Source organism: Amaranthus tricolor, chromosome 10 (assembly GCF_026212465.1).
Source record: "Amaranthus tricolor cultivar Red isolate AtriRed21 chromosome 10, ASM2621246v1, whole genome shotgun sequence".
NCBI classification, from domain to species: Eukaryota; Viridiplantae; Streptophyta; class Magnoliopsida; order Caryophyllales; family Amaranthaceae; genus Amaranthus; species Amaranthus tricolor.
This window is the reverse complement of record NC_080056.1, coordinates 15907647-15930451: the sequence shown is the minus strand read 5'-3', so window position 1 is coordinate 15930451 and position 22805 is coordinate 15907647. Positions and strand designations below refer to the sequence as shown.

The 22805-nt window shown below is 34.0% G+C and overlaps 2 protein-coding genes across 5 annotated transcripts; one reads left to right on the top strand and one right to left on the bottom strand.

Moving 5' to 3' along the window:
- The first annotated feature begins 1438 nt into the window (after positions 1-1438).
- LOC130825990 (uncharacterized) lies at positions 1439-10435 on the top strand. 3 transcript variants are annotated; one of them, XM_057691452.1, is made up of 10 exons: positions 1439-2145; positions 3159-3245; positions 3438-4357; positions 7127-7215; positions 7299-7402; positions 7497-7596; positions 8579-8654; positions 8730-8844; positions 8931-9462; positions 9597-10435. In XM_057691452.1, the coding sequence occupies exons 1-10, from the start codon at positions 1827-1829 to the stop codon at positions 10087-10089; spliced, it is 2835 nt and encodes a 944-aa protein (XP_057547435.1). In that variant the 5' UTR covers positions 1439-1826; the 3' UTR covers positions 10090-10435. The 3 variants fall into 3 exon arrangements, with proteins under 3 accessions (XP_057547435.1, XP_057547437.1, XP_057547436.1); XM_057691454.1 differs by having other exon boundaries at positions 2007-2145; positions 3148-3245; positions 9597-10434; XM_057691453.1 differs by lacking the exon at positions 1439-2145 and adding an exon at positions 2190-3048 and having other exon boundaries at positions 3148-3245.
- Positions 10436-11513: 1078 nt separating this feature from the next.
- On the bottom strand, positions 11514-13485 carry LOC130825988 (60S ribosomal protein L36-2-like). Of its 2 annotated transcripts, none has more exons than XM_057691450.1 (4): positions 13293-13485; positions 12732-12842; positions 11863-12062; positions 11514-11724 (listed from the first exon to the last, which is right to left on the bottom strand). In XM_057691450.1, the coding sequence occupies exons 2-4, from the start codon at positions 12831-12833 to the stop codon at positions 11694-11696; spliced, it is 333 nt and encodes a 110-aa protein (XP_057547433.1). In that variant the 5' UTR covers positions 12834-12842; positions 13293-13485; the 3' UTR covers positions 11514-11693. The 2 variants fall into 2 exon arrangements, with proteins under 2 accessions (XP_057547433.1, XP_057547434.1); XM_057691451.1 differs by having other exon boundaries at positions 12732-12836; positions 13293-13421.
- Between the last annotated feature and the right edge of the window lie 9320 nt (positions 13486-22805).

Genomic DNA, 22805 nt, shown 5'->3' with positions numbered 1-22805 from the left:
TGCTCCACCCGACAAAGAGAAATAGAATGTTAAGGCGATGGAAAAGAGAAAGAGGCGAAGAGTTTTTCATGGGCTAGGTATAGGGTTTGAATGTTAGAGGTGGTGTTTATAAGGTGGTAAGAAAGGAAGGGTTTGGGAGGGTTATGTGATTAGGAGTAGGGGTTCAAAATCAGATACCGGATCGATCGGATCCGGAAATCCGGATATCCAGTTTTTCGGATACTTGAAAATGTGATCCGGTTCCGACCCGAATTAAACCGGGTATTCAAAATTTGGATACCCGATTTAATCCGGGTCGGATCCAGATACCAGGTTTTATTAGGTTGTTTTTTGAAAAATATTTTTTGTCTAGCATTGCTTAATTTAGTTCATGAATAATAAAAAAAAAACATCGAAATGTAAGACAGAAAGACGTGAAATTTTAGTCAAAAGCTTTAAAATGATATCACTAGCTACGGTGAAGTAGTAATTAGGTAGTCAAATTGATATCACAAACTATATAATTTGAGACAGAAGCTTTATTAAAATGGAATGAAGAAAAGAGGCACTGAACTGCATGAGAAATGAAGAGGCGCTGCACTATATTTTTTTTTTATTTAAAAAAATAAGATACAAACCGGATACCAGGTACCCGAATTTGCAAAAAGAACTATCCGTATCTGACTTGAATATCAGGTTTGGAAACCGGGTACCTGGTTCAGATTATCCGCTTTTTACTAACTAGGTAAAATACCCGGTTTAAAGAATCGGATACTGGATAATTCGGGTTGGGTTTTTCAAACTGGATAGTTTTGAACTCCCCTAATTAGGAGTATAGGCTTAGTTGGGCAAAGATGGCACCGTGAAAGAGGTGGCTGGGGGAAGGTTTGAGGGGGTTGTGTGGCACAGGAGGTGTAGTACGGGTGGTGGATGAGGTAAGGGACATGAGGAGGGGTTAGCGTTTCTAAAACTTTTTTTTGTTAAAAATACAAGTTATTAATTTATTATAGCAGGATAAAGAGCATGCCACAAGCAAATACATAGCAAATATTGAATTATTAAAATTTGGTCCAAAGATAAAATTATTTACTAAACGGGAAACATATTTCCCATTCTACCGTCCACATAAGATGGATCTTTTTTTTTTTTCATATTCTGCCAAACTAAACCGCTATCTTAGATAGTGTTTAATATTTTCATAAAAACCACCATCTGAAATGTCGGTTTTACTTGACTTATTTTGATCTTTGGTTTTTATTTTTGTTTATAATGAACCATCATATGAGATGACGGTTTTGTTTGGCAATATATATTTTTTTTTAATTTTTGGAGTAAGGGAAATGAAGGAAGGCAGTTATTTGACACATGTAAATGACAGTTTTGTTGTAATATAATTTTTTTCTTTATTTTTTTGATATTATTGCAACCGCTATCTGAAAAATTATTTTTAGTTTGAAGTTCAAAGTAAATCGTTATTTCAAATGACTGTTTTGTCTTAAAAAAAAAAGATAAATAAAATATCTTCTTGCCAATCCTACATGGACGGTACTATGCGAAATAAGTTTTCCACGGATGTAGGAATAGAAATAATTCCCAAATTGCAACATTGTTTCGAATTATTAGGCAATTTTAAAAATCTAAATCCATGACTTCGAATCCGAATTTGGGTCTTGCTTATGAAAACGAATCTGGATCTGGGTCTACCAAACCCCGTCAGATCCGAAGTGGAATTGGCTGCAAGCAATGTGCTTTCATCACCTTTTATTAGTAGCCAAAAAAACTATTCCGCGGTTCAACCCAACAGAAATCCTAAATTTACCACATTTTCGTCCCTCAGTTTTTGAGAAATGGGTTTATTGTCAGCTACACCTGGAGCAACAACATGGTCTTATCAACTTCAATTGAATTTCAAGTTTCGGAAATCTCTTTCGCCATTTTTGTTTGTAAGAGCAAAAGTTTCTTGCTATAATGATCGTCATATACATAAATTCAAGGTTCATTGTGTTGCGCAAGATGAAGCTAAGAATGAAAGTAATGAGTCGAAAAGTGGTGGTTCTGGTGATTCTTGGATTAAGTTGAATACTTCAAAAGTGGATTCTGCTTTGTCTGATTGGTTTGGAAATTCTGACCAACTTAATGATTCTGGGCAGACATATGGAATTGCAGGTGAAAGATTTCTTCTTTTTCTCATTTTACATGCTTGGTTTGATTTGATGAAGGTTTATATAAGTGTAATTTAGGTTTAATTTGGGATTATGGGGTTTGGTTATTATGGTTGTCTCCCTTGTTTCTGGAATAGGAAGTGATATAATATTTGAATTAGGTTATTAAGTACTGTGGAGAATCAATAATAAAATGTAAATTGTTTTTGTACTTGATGAATTTGGTACTAACATTCTAGGTAGTTTCTGAAAATAATTCAATTATTGTATATAGTTTCTAATAATAAGTCAATTGTATATAATTTATGACAAAAAAAAAAAAAAATTACTCCAGGTAGTTTTTGTTAATTTCTGTAGGTAGAATTTGATAATTTATCCTATAAACTAATGTAAAATGTAAACTAATATATGCGACCCCTTAATTTAAGGCCATGTGTTCGTACACCTTGCATGTCCTAACTTTACCCCGGATTGAGATTGTGACAATTCTTAGTTGAGTAGAGAAGGGTGTTGTATTAGTTTATCAGGAAGTTGAATAAACATATTAATAATATGTTTGATGTAGAGACATCAAAAGGGTTAGTACAAGGAAAGTTTGAGTATCTAAACACAATTTCACTGAAATTAATTGAATCTGGGAAAGGTTTCTGAGTTGATTAATGGGTTCTTTTTTGGGATTGTCTGAAAGGGGGTTATAGTGCAAAAATGTGGTTAAAAGAATGGTGTTGCAGCAATGAAAGTGATGTGTTTATCATGATGCCATATATTGGTCGAAGACATGACATGTCCCTCAAAATGGCTCAAAACGCGGTATTATTGGTCGAAAACACAATGCGGAAATATTGGTTTGATTTTTCAAAAAAACCTTTACAACACGACCAATGCGATGCGGCCTTGTTGTTCCATTGTGAGTGGGATTTTTGATAAATTTGGAATTGCAACAATATTGACTACTCTATTTTTTTTGTTGGTTATCTTTGAAATCACATTAATGATCTTGAAGTAGCTGGATTTCAGGAATTCTGGGAGTAGGGCTTGCTGGTGTTTTACTTTTTGCAGGAATTACCTCTGCGGCATTGTCAATAGGCAAGAGGAGCAGCTCTAGTAAGTGCCTTTCTCTTTTGTGAAACTATAACACTTAGGTTACATATTTTTGTAAAACTAGCAATTAATTATGAAATGCGCGTGTTCTCTCCTGGTTCCTGTGTTGTTTCACCCATTCAGATTAATGTCTCTAAAGTTCGCTTTAAATTCGAACTGGGTCACAATGTCATCTTCTGAACTTATTTCTTGCAGGGACCATGCCAGAAATGAAGCCACTTACGGAAGAGCAAGAAGTATTGACTTCTGAAGAGACTTACAGGGAAGCAGAGAATAATTACGATGTAAAAAACATTACTCAGGATGAAGCTAACACACAAAATAGTCATCATCTAGAGAGCAAGGCAGGAACGAATAATGATCTTTCCTTATCATCAGAACCAGCAGATGTTAGCCAAAGGGAATACCTTGATGAAGCCAACAAAGAGTCTTTATCTGTTCAAGAAGAATCAACATCAGACACAAACAATCTTGATACAATCACAATGTCTCCTGACATTCCTCAAATAGAAAATATAGACGACTCCGTTGTGGCTTCTAGCACTGTAGATTCACGAAGCACCATTGTGGTGAGTAAAACAGAATACAGCCTGGATGTTGGGCTAAGTGAAAATGAGCAGCGAGAAACCCTTACTGCAAGCCAAACAGATGCTTCCATGTCTACACTTCAGTCATCTTCTAGTGTTGCTTTTCTTTCAGATTCTGAAGTTCTAGATAATTCAGCTTCCGCTGTAACTCCAGAAACAGACAGTAATACCCGAGGCAAAGTATTGGTAGTTCCATTAGTTGTAAGCAAGGAAGACAGTGCACTTTCATTTCCTGCTGAAATTGATAATGTATCCATTGGCACTAGTAGTTCAATGGAGACTGCAGCTTCTGGGGCGGCATCTTTTGTTGCTAAACTATCTGCAGATGAACAGCGCGATAGTAGTATTGGTGATGCTGGAAGATCTGTTTCTGAATCACAATCTTCAAAGAATCCCTTTACTTCTCGTGGGATTCCTGCACCTTCAATGCTCTCTGCAGCACTTCGGGTGACTCCTGGAAAGGTTTTGGTCCCCGCAATCAATGATCAAACTCAGTCACAAGCTTTGATGGCATTGCAAGTGTTAAAGGTATTGTATTTTTTGACGTCATCTCTCCTCTTCATATGAATTCAACCCCTCTACTTATCACTTTAATTATTAATTTAACTTCTCAGTGACTCACTAGTTCTAACTTCTATCAAAAAGGGTTTGTTTTCTGAAGTATATCTAATATGTCATGTTGTGCGTCAGATTGTGAGTGGAATTTTTTGATGTGTTTTTGGTTAGTTGAACTTTAAAGTGTTTTCTCCTTGTAATCAGATTTGCAGAAATAGCTAAATGATTGGTTACCTGATCATTAAATAGCACCATAAAGGTATTGATATTTGTTCATTGATCATTTAGGTTCATTAAGCTTCCTCTTTAATGATAACATTAATTGTAAGATAGTGCGTTGACGTATGGATATAAAATCTGTTATTAAAAAAGCTGGGAAGGCGAAGCTGTTACCTCCTTTTTGATTTAAAGTAAAACCACCTTAACCCACCTCCACAATGTATATGTTTGCAAAGGAATGGAGAAGGGAGCTAAATTCTGAATACTTTAACCCTAGCACGTTTTGTCGACTTCTCGCAATTGGACAATTATATCAAAATTATGTGCAATGAACTGATATTGGGATACTTGGTTTACGAAAGGGTAAAATAGGTAATTGTCATATTAGGGAAGACTTGAGGAATAAGTTAGGATTAAGAGGTTATTATAAATAACGGGGAATTAGGGAGTTATGATATCAAAGAAAATCAATAAACAATTGGCGGGTGACTTTATACTCATTTGGGGAGATTGCAAGCATCTCGAATAGCTTGTTTTATCTTTTGTTATTTTACTTTTTAGGGTTGTCATCTTTCTTTGTTTATTCATTTTATGATATAACTGCACTTTATCCTTTTGTTATTTATTTTTGTTTTACTGTTTTAGTTCAATTAATCAGTTCATAGTAAACATGATGTACCAGATCTAGCATATATCGTGTTTCTCATCATAAGAAATGCGCCAGGAGTGTTGTAGCACCAGTACCCCTTGCAATGATTGCGATGTTGGCTTTCTTGTGTACAACTACTTTTGAAACTTTGGATGAATAGTGACTTCAAAATAAATTGAGAATATCAAGTCGAGAACTATATTGAATCTCATCTTGGCTTAGGAGAATTCGTCTAATCCTTTTATAGGTGAGAATCATGCCATTTGTCCAAAAACATTGGTATCCTATAGCCCTTGTCTTGCACGTTGGTTTTGGTGGTACACAGGTAGGCCTCTATGTAAAGCTAAACTACCATAGATTTTCGTCCCCTTTTTTGGCAATCATTTTTCTTATGCATCTATTCTCCCTAACTTATTGCTGCCTTTGATCAATAGTGCAAAACAGGGTTGCATTGTGTAGTATTGATTGTATCATAAAGGTTTTCGAATTTGACTAAACGGTATTACCTGCATCCTAAAAGTGTAAAAAACAGTATTTTAGGTTGTTCCAAGCGATATTTCATGGTTTAGGCTTATATTTAATGGTATGGCAACGGCATCATCTCCGTTACCGCATCATCGTGTCCGTTATCGCAATCGTGACCGTTACCACTTTTTAACTCTATGCTTTGATCTTTCCAGTTAGTTTTCTAATCAAAAAGGCCCTTAGGAGTTAGGTGTACTTCAATTGATTCTTATTAGTACACCTCTTATCCTTGCTAAATGTCCCATTTGGAATTGGACATTATTCATCAATAACTCTTAATTTGTATTTTATTTTTAATTTATAAGTTACATAGTCAAGAAAGATCTTATTTAATTACTTCAATGTAAATTTTATGAATGTCTACTTAATATAATTTTTAATCATGTATAATTAGAGATGTTAAGAATTGAATTATTGCATTGGCAAGCATGCAATCCCAAATGAGACTAATAGTTGGGATCAGAGGGAGTGTAAACTTTAATCTGTTTGAATGGTACTTGTGTTAGGATTGTATTTAATTCAGAATATCAACTAACAAAATTTTGAGACGGATGATAGGGGACAAGATGTCAAATAATATTATTAGTGAGAGCATTGTATTCATCCATCAAGTGATCAAGTTATGTTATTACTAGGCTCGGAGTCTTTGATACGTTAAAAGGTTGAAAATCACAAGCTTGATTATATTAAATGACCGGTATACTAATTATATATGCTAATATACAATACTGATTAAAATCCTAAAACCAAAGTAAAAGCAATAACATTACACATCAAGGAAATGTATTATTTACAGAAAGCTAGTATCCTGATTCCTAACACAAAAGAATTATATATAAAGTTAAAAGAAAGAGATAACATAAGAGAGTTTGGTTTGACTACAGGAATCAACAATTCGGGAATCATTTCCTAAGATTTTGGAGAAGATTGAATTGTATCCATAATATTTATTACTCTTTGAACCGTGTTTTCTTTTTGGTGTTTATGTTATCGCTTAGTAGCTGAGCTATTCTTCTGATATTTTATATGGATCAGAGCTTTAACACCTGGAAATTGAATGTCCTATGACACTAATCTTCTTGTAGGTTAGCATCTTCTTTAGGAAACTTAATTTTTTATTGTCGTTGGGAGTTGAACCTTTGATTTAAATGAATTGTGTAAAGGAAATCAAGAGTGCTTTTTGATTTGCTTAACATACGGTTCTGTACAACTTAACGTTTCCTAGGCTTTTTTTTTATTTTTTTATTTTTTTTATTTTTTCTGTTTAGGGTGATTTTGGGGTATCATAATTTCCTCTTTTATGTTCTCTGAACCTTAAATGATTTTTTATTTTTTTTAATTAATCTCAGGTAATTGAGAGTGATGCTCAACCTGGTGATATCTGCACTCGTCGTGAGTATGCCCGTTGGTTGGTTTCTGCAAGTAGTGCTCTTTCACGGTGTGTACTTTTCTTCTTTTGCTTTTTCTATGTAAATTTAATGCATGAAATCATTGATTTTCTTTGTCATATACCCTTTTCAGAAACTTGATCTTGAAGGTTTATCCAGCTATGTATATTGAAAATGTTACCGAGCTTGCATTTGATGATATTGGACCTGAAGATTCGGACTTCACAGCCATCCAAGGTAAATATTATTGCTATATATCTATGCTGCATTTCAATATTGTCTGACATACTTTTATAAAAATTAGATAATACTAACAAATCACGTGTTCCAGGATTGGCAGAAGCTGGACTTATATCTAGCAAGCTCTCAAAACATGATATGCTTTCTTCTACTGATGGAGATATTGGGTCCTTCTACTTCCATCCCGATAGGTGATTATTCTATCCTGATAGGTGATTATTTTCAATGGAATCAAAGTTTTTAAGTTTGTTAGATTTGGGTTATGATGGACTAGAGTAAAATTCGTCATTAAAATCATGTGCACCTTATTTAAGTGAAGCTACGGATGGTATTTTGCAATCAAGGGTCAATCTGAAACAACCCAATTCTTTTACAAGGGTAAGGTTGCTTAAATTCAACCCTCCTCACCCCACCACCTAGTTGGAAGCCAATTTAACAACATTGGGATAATGTAACGTGTTGGCTGTTGTTTGAGCCTTGCTTGGTTAAGTCAGTTGACTTTTTCTGTGAAGAACTAGAGAGGAGGAGCTTGACCTAAAATCTACTGTTTGAGAGTGACTATGTACAGAGTAGCGGGGAGCCCAATCTAGAACCTGTAGAATACGAGCTGGGATAGGAAACTGTTGGCCTTTAGGATTGATGTACACTTTAAGCTTGTAGAGTTATATGAAGTATCTATTCTTCGTCTGTGTGTGTGCTTTCTGACTACTGTGTTACTTTTAGCTATTTGTGTTGAGGGTACTAAGATGAGAACTCAATTACCAAGATCTTGACCTCGACCACTTGGCCAGAAACTTTGTGTTACTTTTAGCTGATTGTTATTATGTCTAACAGCTATTTAGTGTATTCTTGTAATCCATCACTTTTTCCATTACTAATGTCACTTTCTGTAATTGCTGTCTCTGCATTTGTATACTAGTAGGATTGGTTAAGATTGTAAGATTAAGTGGGATAGATCCTGGCTGGTAATCATTGTGGACGATGTCAACTAATGTCATCCTCAGCTGTTTAAAAATATCGTCTATCTATCTCTTTTTCCGTTTGACCATATGAGTATCCAAGCTGCAACTTCATAGATTATTTTTCCATATTTTTAACTCCTGCTTTTTGCTTTACTCCGCGTTTTGAACCGAATTTATTGGTGTATATCTATCTTGATTTCTTTCTTTACAGCCCTTTATCTCGTCAAGATGTTGTGACCTGGAAGATGGCCCTGGAGAAAAGGCCGTTACCAGAAGCTGACAGAGAGGTTAATTATTGTTTTTACTAACATTCGCAGATTATTCAAATGTAGAAAACTTATGCATTTTACATTCTTCGATAGGTTCTGCGCAAAATTTCAGGTTTCATAGACATCAACAGAATTGACCCTGATGCATGTCCTGCACTTGTGGCTGACTTATCTGCAGCAGATCAGGGGATTGTGGCCCTTGCATTCGGTTAGTCTCAGCTCTGTATTCGACTCGGTAAAGTAATCATTCAAAAAACTTGATGTAATTTTTGATGGTTATTAACAACTTTGCAGGCTACACGAGGCTTTTTCAGCCTGATAAACCAGTTACAAAAGGCCAGGCTGCAATTGCTCTTACAACTGGGGAGGCAGCTGAAGTAGTCAGTGAAGAGCTTGCTCGTATTGAAGCAGACTCCATTGCTGACAAAGCAGTTGCTGCACATAACGCATTGGTGGCAGAAGTTGAGAAGGATATAAATGCGAGCTTCGAGAAGGAGCTTATGTTGGAAAAAGAAAAAATAGACGCTGTGCAGAAGATGGCTGAAGAAGCAATGCAAGAAGTGGAAAGGCTTAGAGCAGAGAGAGAAGAAAAACACATTGTCCTAATGAAGGAACGAGCTACTGTGGAATCCGAAATGGGAGTTCTTTCTAGAGTGAGAAATGAACTGGAGGAGCAATTGCAAAATGTCATGAGTAACAAGGTTGAAATATCATATGAGAAGGAACGGATTGAAAAGCTTAAGAAAGAGACTGAAGAAGAAAACCAAGCTATTATCCGATTGCAATATGAATTGGAGGTTGAACGAAAGGCTCTTTCCATCGCCCGGTTAGTATGAATTCCTGGTTCTATTGTCTCGAGTTTGATGAGTTTACATCGAAATGAATAAAATGTAAACATGCCAAAAACATTATTTGCATGGTCAATACATCTTTGGTTGGTAACCTTCATTTCCCTCTCAGGGCGTGGGCTGAGGATGAAGCAAAAAGGGTACAAGAGCATGCAAAAGCACTGGAGGAGGCTAGAGATCGCTGGGAGAGAAAAGGCCTGAAAGTGGTCGTTGATGAGAATCTTCTGGAAGAGGCCTCACCTGATACTACATGGACTACTGTGGGGAAAAAGCTCTCAGTAGAAGAAACAGCTGGGAGGGCTGAAACTTTGATGGACAAGCTCAAGTTCATGGCAAGGAAAGTTGGTGGGAAATCGAAAGAGTTAATTAACGAGATCATCCAGAAGATACAGTCTCTAGTGTTAGCAGTCAAAGAATGGATTTTCGACGCATGCAAGCGAACAACAGAGTTCAAAGACGTTGCTGTTGCAAAAGTAGGTGGATCAGTACAAGAGTTGCAACAAAATGCAGCTGGTTTCGGTACAACATTGAAGGAAGGAACTAAACGTGCTTTTGGGGACTGTAGAGAAGGTGTCGAGAAGCTAACTCAGAGGTTTAAAATGTAATGTAATTGTTTCGGATTTTTGTCACGTTTCCAACAATATACTTTGTATGTATTTTCCGTTGATCATCTGGCCAACGAGAATAATGATGCCTTAGAGATAGGGAGACTTGGGCGATTGGCATAACTGGCGACACACACAGATGATCCAAATAGGAGAGTTCTGAAGCCAACATATGACCAAATCGGAAATCATTGTACTAATTCGTAAGATAGAAACCCATTTAGTTGGCCTTGTAGTATTCAATAATGTAATTGTTTTGGCTTTAACATTCAATAATGTAATTTTTGATATTCTCTTCTGAGGATATTTTAACCTTCATCTCTTCACGCCTGGGCAACATTAATTACAAGCATTGTCAAACAAAGGTAGCAGGAAATGCACTTAGACTTGATTCAAAAACTAGAATTCTAAATCTTAATACTTCTTGTCCCTTGTGGGTTAGAGAAAAATATGACACAAGGTTCTAAAAGTGTTTTGGAAAAACTAATTTTAAAATTGAAATCAAAATTTACTATTATAGTTGTCCACAATTGACCAAATTAATCGAAATTTAATTTAACTCAATACACACAAGAATTAATAATAACCCTACTCAAGATATCATACCTGAAATTTAGTGTAATATCGAGTGTACACCATTAGCTGCTATATGGAGCTTTTTCATTGGTTTTTATCTTTTTTTACCCATTTTCCTCTAATAAACAACTAATAAGTTGGTTATATCAAACATCTTCATATCAGTTCTTTCAACGGTTAACCAAAAAATCAATACTATTACCTAGCCAACACCCTGTCATATACCCTAATACATCCAGTTTATTTTCAATTCAAAAATTATAAAAAGTGAAAATTTTCTGAATACTATTCAACATTGATCATTATTCATTTTTTTCATAAAACTAACATAAAGGTGTCAACTAGTACCTAATTAATTTTATTTTCAAAAAGTACCTAATAAAAAAAGTTTTACCAAAAAATTCCGGACAAAATTTTTTCTTTTCCAAAAAGTACCAAGTAATGTTTTTCTTCAGTGGATCGTTAAATATAACGGTTTACTAGTCAAAATCAAAAATTCTTCCATGTTATCAATTTCTTTTCCAATTTAATATCGATTTTGAGTAAAAAGTAGAGAAAGAAAATAGTGAGGAAATTGAATTGAAAAAAAAATGGAAGATGAGGAGCAAAAATTTTTGATTTTGACCAGCCAACCGTTATATTTGACGGTCAATTAAAATGAAACGTTAATTGTTACTCTTTGGAAAAGAAAAAATTTTATTGGGTATTTTTTGACAACTTTTTTTATTAGGTACTCTTTAGAAAAAAAAATTACTAGGCACTTTTTGATACTTTTCCCTAAAACTAACGATTTGTAGATAATGAAACTGCAATAATAGATGGACAACTTTAAAAGCAATGTAACAAAGTACACAGAAACACAACTACATTCACCAAAATCACTGCTTACAACATAAAAGTTTTCAGTTTCCAAATAATGTATAACGGAATTGGCGAATCAAAATTGGACACAAAAATCTCTCTAAATGACGTTACTCGAGCTTAAGTAATCAAAACATTGAGTTCCTAAAAGATATTTTGCTGGATCATCACTTCTTCTTTTCTCCTCCTCCAGCAGACCTGTGCAAAGACAGTTCACAAGTTAGGTTTCTTTTGATATCAAAAGTGAATAAGACATCCTAACAAAAGAACAGGGAAGAATATATATATATATATATATATATATATATATATATATATATATATATATATATATACCTCATCTTGCGCAGAACGTTGGACATCTCTTCACGCTTCTTCTTCGCTCTCTTGTGGGTACCCAACTTTCTTTTGGCCACTTTGAGTGCACGCTTGTCTTTCCCAACCTTAAGAAGCTCAGTGATTCTCTTCTCATATGGAGCAAATCCAGCAACTTCCCTAACCAAACTTCTCACAAAATGAACCCTTTTGCTCGTTTTCTGTAAATAATGAAGAGCACACATATTGAATTGAACTTCAACTACTCTATATTCATTGAAGTTTCCAATTTCCAACATCACAAACAGCCAACATTCTATTGTCCATTCTCGATTGGGGTCAAACATTTATTATTTTTAAATTTGATTATACAATGTACCATATTGAGATAGCTTATTTAAATCATATGTAATTCTTATTTATATTAAGCTACAACTTCTTTGTTATCACCAACAAGAGCAATGATATGGGATGGAAAAATACCCTACATTCTCAACATCGTGATGCCACAAATCAGCTAATTTACAACTGCAGTAATGTCTATCTTACAATGTATCACTCTTACATGTTTCCAGATTATTTTCCGGAAGTCTCATCTAAAACAATGAATATAGACATCAATGAAGCATTTGACAACACCACCACAAAACTGTATAACTCAAGCAAGCATTGGTCTTGGTAGCAAAGACAACATTTCTCATGCCACATGCCCACATCTTTTCAAAGGTGATCCAGAAACTAACGTAGGTGCATATATATCATCAACTTCGAAAACATCATAAGCCCAATCAATACAATGCTAAACATCAGTCCATGGGATTTCTTTTAATTCTATTCAACACAACTGAAGGAACGTTAATCTACCCAAAAAAAACATAAAATAAGCTTACCCCTTTGCGATCAGATGGTCTCGGTGCCAATTCCTTCTTAGTGACAATATGACCTTTGTTCAAACCCACAAAAAGACCTGTATTTGGCTGCTTTGGAGCCATCTTCTGAAACTAATCCAACATACAACCATTATTCTTCACACTTAACAACTCAAAACCAATTCTCATCTGATTTACAGGGATCTGCATCATAAAGATAGCTTTTCCGAGCACTAAATATAGCATTTGAGCACTCATAAAACATTATTACTAGAATATGATTATTGAATCAAAAATGCAAGATTTAAGATCAAATTTGGCAAATACAATCACCCAGCAATAGGCTTTCAAAACAGATAAATATATTGCATTACTCAAATGACTAAACGAAAACCAATCACAATTCATTCTTAAACCCTAGAGTAGATCACAATAAAAATTTAAAGAAAAACAACAAATGAAAATTATAAAGATCAATTATGTAAAACTTAATGTTAACCGACTTGAGTGTCCCTTCATTACTCTAATATCTGATAAAGTAACAAAAGACGATGCATTGTAGAGATGGAAGAGTGGACTTACAGTGAAGCGACTGATAAGAAACCCTAAAAAACCTTGCAGCTTCTCGGTTATGTTTTGTTAGAAATGGGGCTTTTATTCCGTTTAGCTGTGTTCGGGTATAGGCTTAGTCTTTAAAGATGGTAAAGGATTAGATGGGTTGAAAGGTGCCACCTAATTTTGGATCCTATGGATCCTAGGTCAATGACCTTATGATTCGGGTTCAAGTTCAGGTTTTCAATTCATGAACCTATTTATATTTTTTGTTCAAAATTATAATTATATATTAGCTACAATGTGTATTTAATTGTTAGAAATGGGGTTTTTATACGGTTTAGCTGCCTTCGAGAATAGGCTTGTCTTTAAAGATGGTGAAGAAAATAGATGGGTTGAAGGGTGCCACCTAAGTTTGGATCCTATGGGTCCAGGTTGGATCTGGATCAATGATCCTACGGTTCGGGTTCGAGTCCGGGTTTCCATTCCATGAACCTAATTATATTTAATTGTTAGATTTACAATGCAACTTTATTATTTATTCCGGTTTGAAATACTTGCTACATTTTGGTTATGAGCACTATTTATCGTTCAAGTGTTTTCATATATTACATTTAATGTGTAAGCAAAAATGTAGTCAAGTGAAATCTTGTTTGAATCGTCTGGTTATATGTACATTCATAATATTAACTTTTAATAATTTTTAGATATAATTCAATAATAAATGAACAAAATCACATATCGAATTACGTAAAAACTCATACGTAGTAAGTATAATGGAACGAAGGAAGTATATTTTTATAACATTACGTGATTTGAAATTTGTTGGTTCATGTAATTTAAAATGTGGTTGTTGCGTCTATACTTTAAAAATCAAAAGATTTGATGAAATATTTCGTTTTAAGAATTTAAATGGTGTCATGAAAGGCACCAGATTCTTACCTTTTGCAGCTATTGTTGAACTTATTTTTTACCATGTGAACAAGTGGTTTGTGAAGAAAAGGAAAATTGTTGGACAATGACTTGTTGCTAATAATAAGTACAATGCCTACATTGAGAGAAAAATAGAGTCAAACAAATGTAAGGCAAGATATTACAGTGTGGAGCCATTTGACATAACGCATAAGCAATTGAAAATATGAGCCACAACCGAGAAGGATGAACGAATAAAACACAAAGGCGAGAAACGTTACATTGTTAGCTTTTCAAACCGCTCTTGCACGTGTAAAGAGGTTCGGGTATTTCACTATCCTTGTTCACATGTGCTAGTTGTATGTTTAGCTAATACCTTATCTGAAGCACCTTTTGTGGATCGTCATTTTCGTGCTACTAAATATATGAGGATTTATGAGCCACAATTTGAACATGTACTTGATTCTAGTCAATGGAGAGAATGCAATGGACCACACCCGATTGCTGATGCAAGTGGAGTACGAACTAAAGGACGTCCAAGGTGGTTGCATAATGAGATGGATGACCATGATGAATACTGATAGAGGAGTCAAATGTGCCTATGCAACGGAGCATGACATAACATATGTGATTGTACACACACGTAAAGGTGGTTAGTAGCTACTGTAACAATTTGTGTAATGTTCCAATTTTTGTACTTTAAAGTTGAACATTTTTTTATGCATTTTGACGATGTATTATGCATTTTAATTAAATATTTTGATGTTTGATATTATATATACTTGATAATTTAAACACAAGAAATTATATATAAGTCGTTGTAGTGAAAAGAAAAGAAAAAATAACTATACAAGGGCAATGTTTTCCTTGACCAATAAAAAAGTGCCGTTCTAGACATTTTCTCGTCTGTTGCCCCAAAACCCAACTTCCAGCCCACCAGGCTCTGAAACACTGTACGTTTTTACTAAAGACTCAATTTTGCAAATATTTTCAGATGACACTCATAACTTTAAATATTTAAAAATAAAAAGCTTAAAAATAAAGTTCCTCTTTGTCCATAAGAGATTGCCACATTTTATCTTTTCAGTTTGTCACTTTTACTCTGTTACAATTATAGAACACACATTTTTATTCTTTTTAATATTATCCACATAACTCAAATAATTTCACATCTTCACTATTTCTTAATCTTAAAATCTCATTTTTGCAATTTATTAGAAACAGATAGACCCACTAAAAAAATTATTAGAGACGAGAGAGTAATCATGTAGTATAATTGAACGAATAGTAGCACTTTATTACCTATAATTGTTGGAACTAAAATTCTTTGTACTTCGTACGAGGGAGTAATGATAATTACTCTTATTATGGAACTTTTTTTTTTAAGATTTTTTTTTTGAGATTATTATTATGGAATTGGAACATCGACAACACTCAACCATGAACTAAGAACCACCAAAAGTGACTGTCACGTTTCTTCGTGGTTAAATTTAGTACTGTTCGAAAATATGTATAATATATGACTTTTTATATTATTTAATAAACTAATTTAATTTTTAATATCTTTAATTATGTGTAATAAAAAATTCATGAAAATTTGATAAAAATAATTTTTGCATTGAGACGAGTAAAACAAGATTCTACTGTTTATGTTTTAACTTATACATTAAAAACTAATCAAAAATTTATTATGATGAATGAACAATGCAATACATCTAATATACACCTTCCATTCCTTAGTGAAGTTCCCTCATAAAATTTTCACGAGAATTAAGGAAAATATAATCTTTTAGATAGTAGATTTATTATTTAATTGAATAATAAATTTAATAGAGGAAAATTATGGACCACAAACATAAAAAATTCTCTTAAAGAAACGTTAGTGGAAAAAATATGGAGATCACAAAAAACATTTATAATAAAATTAGTGGGAAATATATGTGGATCATAAGGAACATAAAAATGTTAAAATGAAGTTAATGAAATATCAAAATATTAAAAATGAGGATGGATAATTATTTTAGTTTAAAATTTGTGATATAAATATAAAGATTCTTTACAAAATAACAAATACGATACACACATTAACAAATGAAAACTTCAATAAAATGGAAAGAGTATCTAATACTCCCTCCAATTCACTAGTAATGTCCCATTTGCTTTATGCACTCTATCCAATGCATTTATTCAATCATTAACATCTCTAATAGTGCATAAGATCTCACTTGACTATATTTTAACTTATAGATTAATAATAAAATACAAATTAAAAGTAAGTAATAAATAGTGTCTAAAAAGCAAATGAGACATTATCAGTAAAAATCCAAGTATAATATGGAATGGAGGGAGTACAAACATAAAAAATTGAAAAAGGTAAGACAAAATATAAAAAAAAAAGCATTGAATAAGATGAAATTAAACTTATTTTCAAATATAAGCATATTTTTTCCAAACCTAAGGTACGGGCTGTTCGCAGTTAGTAATTGCGAACAGGTGGAAAAAGCAAAGAGGCCGTTCGCAGTTACTAAATGCGAACAGGTATGTTGACTGTGTTAACTCTGTTCGCAGTTAGTAACTGCGAACACCATCGAGGATAAATTTCACAGCAGGTCCCTTCCTTCCCATTTTCCCCAAAATTCGTAACCCTAACTTAAAAAAATCGACATTCCACTTTCAAAAATCACTTTTAGGCTACCTTCAATCCATCAATTCTTACATTCCTCTTCCAATTTAGCACTTCAAATTTAGTCTGGGATACTCTAACTTGCACAAAGGTGAAATTTTAGGCATTTTTTTTGAGTTTATATTTTGTTTTTTAGGGTTTTAATGAAGTTTGTTTATTTACTCAAATGTAGGTAACTAGTTCTAAAATCAACACTCTTCTTAATCATCTACAACTAATCAAGGTAATGCTTAATTGTTTTAATAGTTTTATTTTGGTTTTTTTAAAGTATTGTTGTTGATGAGCATATTGAATTTTTTGATGTTGTTATTAATTGATTTATTAGTTGAATTTTATGTACATCATATATTTATGAACTTAGTTACATTATATACTTTATTACTATATATACCAAAAAGATTATAATCAAATGAATATAATGTACTTGTATTGAAAAGAAGTTGATGATGATGTTGATTTTGTTTGTATTCATGTAGAAATGACATCATTTTGTATCACTATGGTATATTTTTGGAATAGTTCTATTCGAGAAAGTAGTGGCAAAGTTCATTATGTTGCGGGTAGAGGTAGGTTGTTTGCATGTAACACGAACATGAATTTGAATGAGTTTAAACGTTTTATATGTTCTATGATTGGATTGGACTCCACTAGAAGTACTGTAAATATAAGCTTTAAATATGACATGAGCGGAGAATTGATAGCCTTTCCGGTTGAGGATGATGAGGCTATAGATGCTATGTGGGAGCATTCAAAGTCTATCCAAATACCCTCTTTGGAGTTATACGTAGAAGAAGTACCCTTAGGGAATGTAGGTGCTTCTAATCCTTCTCCTACGCCTATGCCCATATCAACTCAAGAAACTCAAAATCCCTTTGTTCCTTCCCTATCTTGTACTCCTTCCCAACCCCCTTCGAATCAAGTTTCAAGTGATGCAGTGGTCAACCTAGGAGAAAGTGACCTTGAAATGATGGTAATGAGAGTAATGAGCTCGATGACGATCCTTCTGAGGATGATGTAGATGTCGATGAGGATGCTCTAGCAAATGACACGACCCTAGGCAACATTCCTACAATTGTTGCTCCTACACCCTATGTAACACCCCGTAATTTATCGGGTTTAAAAAGAAAATAAAATAAAATAAAATAAATAAGTATTATTAAATTATATTATTTTACATAGATAATTATAAGAAATAAAGTAAGTTAAATTTTAACGGTAACGGGTTTTATCGCGTACGATGTTATCGCGTGGTGTTTCTTTTCTGTTTTAACAATAATATAATAATTACTTAATTAATTAATTGATTAAAAAAATAAAAAGTAGGGGAAAATGAAGGGGGTGGCCGGTTGTGTGGAGCATGCGAGGAGTCTTGTAACTCCTCATAATTGTGTATTATGGCATATTAAAACCATAGTTTTAATTGCCTATTAATCCTTAAGCTTCCTTTGATTTCATCACCATTCTAAATCTTCAAGTGAACACAAAAAAAAAATTCAGAAAATTTTCTCCCTTTGCTCTTTGTTTTCGGCACGCTCAAAGAAAAAAAAATGTTGTTCCATCCAATCTTTTGATCAAAGGGTAAGTTTAATTGAATTGTTTATTTTATATACAAGATTTCTAAGATGAAATATATTTTATGTATGATGATATCCTATGACTTTTAAGGAGGATTGAGTATCTTTCTTTTGTATATGTTGTGTTCTTTAATAATCCTTTAATAAACTTTAATTTGTTAAAAGGATTAAGTTATGTTTCTTTTATAAAAAAAAAACCTTTTCTTGATTTATATTCTTTAACAAAATTTAAATTTGTTATAAGAATTAAGTTTATATTGATATTTAAATAAATTTCTTTTATGATTTACATTTCTCTAACAAAATTTCAATTTGTTAGATGAAATTTAAATGGAATGGATCAAGTTATGTAATCATCCAAGAATTTGTAAATCCTTTAGCAAAATTGATTTGGTTGAAGGATTGTGTTAGATATATGTCTTGATTTAAAAGGGTGATTTGGTTTTATGATTCTCTATAAAATTTTAACTTGTTAAGAAAATTAAGAATTTAATTTAATTAACATAAATTATGAAATTTTAAGTTCTTGAAGGATTTTTTTGTGGATGGGTATGTTTCTTTTTATTTGATGACTTATATGCAATGTTGATGGGGTTTTGTGTATTAATATATGTGTGAAAATATTAGGTGGTTGTGTGATAGAAAAAAATTGGTCTTGTTTGTTATCTTAGTAGTTGTGAATGTGGCATTGTTATAGTTATTTTGGTCATGAGATTTAAAGGGTTAATAATTAGAATAATGTATATATAAAATAATAATAATAATAATAATAATAATAATAATAATAATAATAATAATAAAATAATAAAAAAAATTGGGGCAGCAGAAGTTCTGTCTCGGTAATGTTGCTGATCCGGAAACGTAGTCGTGTTCCGTTGTTGTTTTATGTACCGATGCGTTAAAAACTCGTTAAACGCTTAAAATAATTAAAAATAGTAATTGGATGTTAGAAATTATGAAATTTGGTACCCAAGGTAATTGACGCGTTCCGGACGCAGTGGCAAAGTCGGAATTTCCATTTAAATTTTCTAAACTGTCCAAATTGTCCGTTTAAGTTTCTGGTTAAAGTTTAAAGTTTGGAACTATTGGGTGTTGGAAGAAAACATTTAAAATTATCAAGTCTTTGTAATATCTTAGTAGTATGGAGTGGATTAAATGTGTAAATACGTTCTGATATGTGATCGTTTTGTGTGTGTTATTAGGACCTCGATTCATAAGAGGGCGAAATTTCTATTGTGAATAAACATCGTTTGGTTGCAGCGCTTAAAGGTACACACTTAGACCATACTGTTTATGTGGTTGTGCAAGTTGTGTTGTTTCATTTTTAATGGAGGCATTGTAAATCACATAAGGATTAGACACTTCAAATAATTTGAAAGAAATTAATTGGAAATTGAGAATTTATGTGTTTGTCACCCAAAGGGGTTGACGTTTGGTTGTATTATGTTACCCAAAGGGGTTAACATATTGGTTTGGATTATTACAATTATTGTTCCCATGACAGTTTTGGATCATTACGGTCACCATGGGAGTATGCATACTTAAGCCTTTGACGACTTGAACAGGGCGGGCAACGTCTTAGGTCGGTGGTTGCCTTGGGATTAGCTCTCCCAAGTGTATTCCTCCAAAAGATTTGGATTTATACTTGAATGACCCGAATAGGACGGACAACGTTACAAGTTGGGGTTAACTAATAATGAATGTATTAGAGCCTATGCATGCTAGGATAAACACATTGCTTGTTTTCATTCTGTTTCACATTTGTATGAAGTCTCTGACGTGTATTGGATTGTTTCTTTGGAACTTACTACGTGTTGTCATACGACGACTGGTAGGTTGATTGCAGGTGGGGACTGGAGTGAGGTCTCGACTTAGAACCAGTAATCATCAAGACTATGCTTTTGTCTTTGTATTTAGATTATGAGTAGAAAGAAACTCCGAATTTATGTAACAAGATCGATAGAGTTATTTTCTTTTCGCTTTCGTCAAATTCCTTTAGTTGATCTAGAGGCCAGTAGCTCTCGAGTTGTACTTCAGAACTTCCGTTGACGTATTTTCTTTCACGTTGGTACTGTTTCCTATTTTAGTTATATTTCTTTATCGACGGAAAGAGAAGGCTTTTCTCTAGAGTCCAAGGGTGAACCGGAATTTGTATTTTCATATGGATTTTGGGGTCGCTTAAACTGGGCCGTTACACCCTATGCCCTATGTCCACCCCTAGACGACTATGAGGAGGACAACTCCTGGAGGACTTGGGCTTGTGATACCACTTACACTGAAGAAGGGGAGTTGGAGAAGGGTATGATGTTCGACAGTTTTTATGGGACCCCTACCCTGTCGAAGCCTACGCAACTGTGCCCGCACACTCGGGAATTCAGTCAAGTGCGTGGAGGGCTTTTGTGCGACTCATATGCTTCGACATTGTCGAAGTACATCTACCGGAGCGCGTACTGCGCCAATATGGGTTGGTACAAGGCATTCCACCACCGTGCGATACTGAACCGAGTTGCACCTTATTTCGTGCAAGAATCATGGTACGGCTAACTAGACGGAGATCTACTGGTGCCACATTGCTCGTTGGGATCAAAGACTGGAGCTGCTAGCCCAAGGTGCGCCAATAGATGTTGTTGGCGCACCAGCTACACCTGACTACATGCCGTGGTTCCTCTCCATCACTCGCCGATGGATTACACCACGCGGCATCATTGCAGCAGCACAATATGCTCCTGTTGCGCCTACGATGACCCAATTTGTAAGTCTTCATTTGCATTTAAATGATTAAGTTGTCGACTACATAATATAATATTACATTAACTTACTATTAATTGCAGGCACAAGGTGCGGCGACCGTGATCGGGTCTAGCCACGAGGAGCCGGTATGGGAGATTGCACAAGGTATGCTCCTCGGCACGCAGTTCCAACACTTCATACCAGAATTCAGTACGACTTCATCAACGGCTTATGCCGATGTGCACGTCTCATCTCATCCTCATGACGTTCATTTGGAGGAGATAGACTTGTCATACCCTGGTGACATTGCGGGGACCTCGCAGGCTGGGCCAACACAATACCAGTCCCCTCCCCTACCAGAGCGACACATGAACGCCTCTTACTACCGTAGGAGGCGTAGGAGACCAAGCTAGTTGGATAGGGTAGATGAGGGTGATGAGCGTTAGCATTAGGTTTTGTGCATTTTGATTAACTGTATATATATATATGTTTATTTAGTTGTATAATTTAAACATTTGTATATATTTAGTTTATATATATATATATGTTTATTTAGTTTATCATAATCTCCAAGCTTTGACTTACGACTGCTCGGACTTTTGGCGATGAATCATCCTGCCCGGAACATACATTGACGTGTAAAAACTTATGATGATCTCTCTATTGCAAATATATCAAACAAAACCGACTCAATAATTAGGGAATTGATGCTGAAAGTTCAACATAGTTTCATTAATAACGATTACAAATACAAATACATAGTTTCATGAAATACAACCATTAAAACCTAAGGTTCCTTCTTAAAATTTTTCAATATCCTCTCGGTTTCTTCACTCCTACGCGCCTTATCAATTGCTTCCCTTCTCAAGTTATGTATCTCATTTCTAAGCTCTTTATTCTCTTTATTGAGTTTAATAATGATGTCTTTTGTCCATTGGGTGCCCTTCGGATCAATCCGCCTAAAGTAGGTGCATCCCAATCCTTCATCTTGGAATAGTGGACAGGCAACATATTGACGGTTAGGATCAAAATCGCTCCAATCACGACCGTATTCGACTTCATGACCACAATGACAATGCTCTTCCATTGAATGAAACTTTTAGATATATTAAAGAAAAAGCATAAAGACTTTAATTCGAATCATTAAATAAATATCAATAATAACAATAAACAATGAATCTAAATATAGAAAATTACCTTAACTTAGGATGATAAATTGGAGAATATGAATGAGTGAATTGAGTTATAAGGTTTTTGTATTTATAGAAGATGAATGTAACGGCTAGTTTAACAGTATAACGACTAGTTTGAATTGGTCAAAAAAAGTCAAAGCTCTGTTCGCAGTTACTAACTGCGAACAGAATGAAACCTTGTGACAAAATTGTTCGCAGTTACTAACCGCGAACAACTATGTTACCTGATTTCACTCTGTTCGCAGTTACTAACTGTGACTTTTTTTGACCAACATGCATCTGTTCGCAGTCTGTTCGCAGTTAGTAACTGCGAATAGCACCAAACCTCAAGTCATGAAATTACACGCTTATAAATGGAAATAACTTGAAAAGTATCTTTATTGTTGGTTTTTTTTTTTTTTTTTTGATAATTTCACTTATGTATTTCAAATTTTCTACAAACATTGAGAAC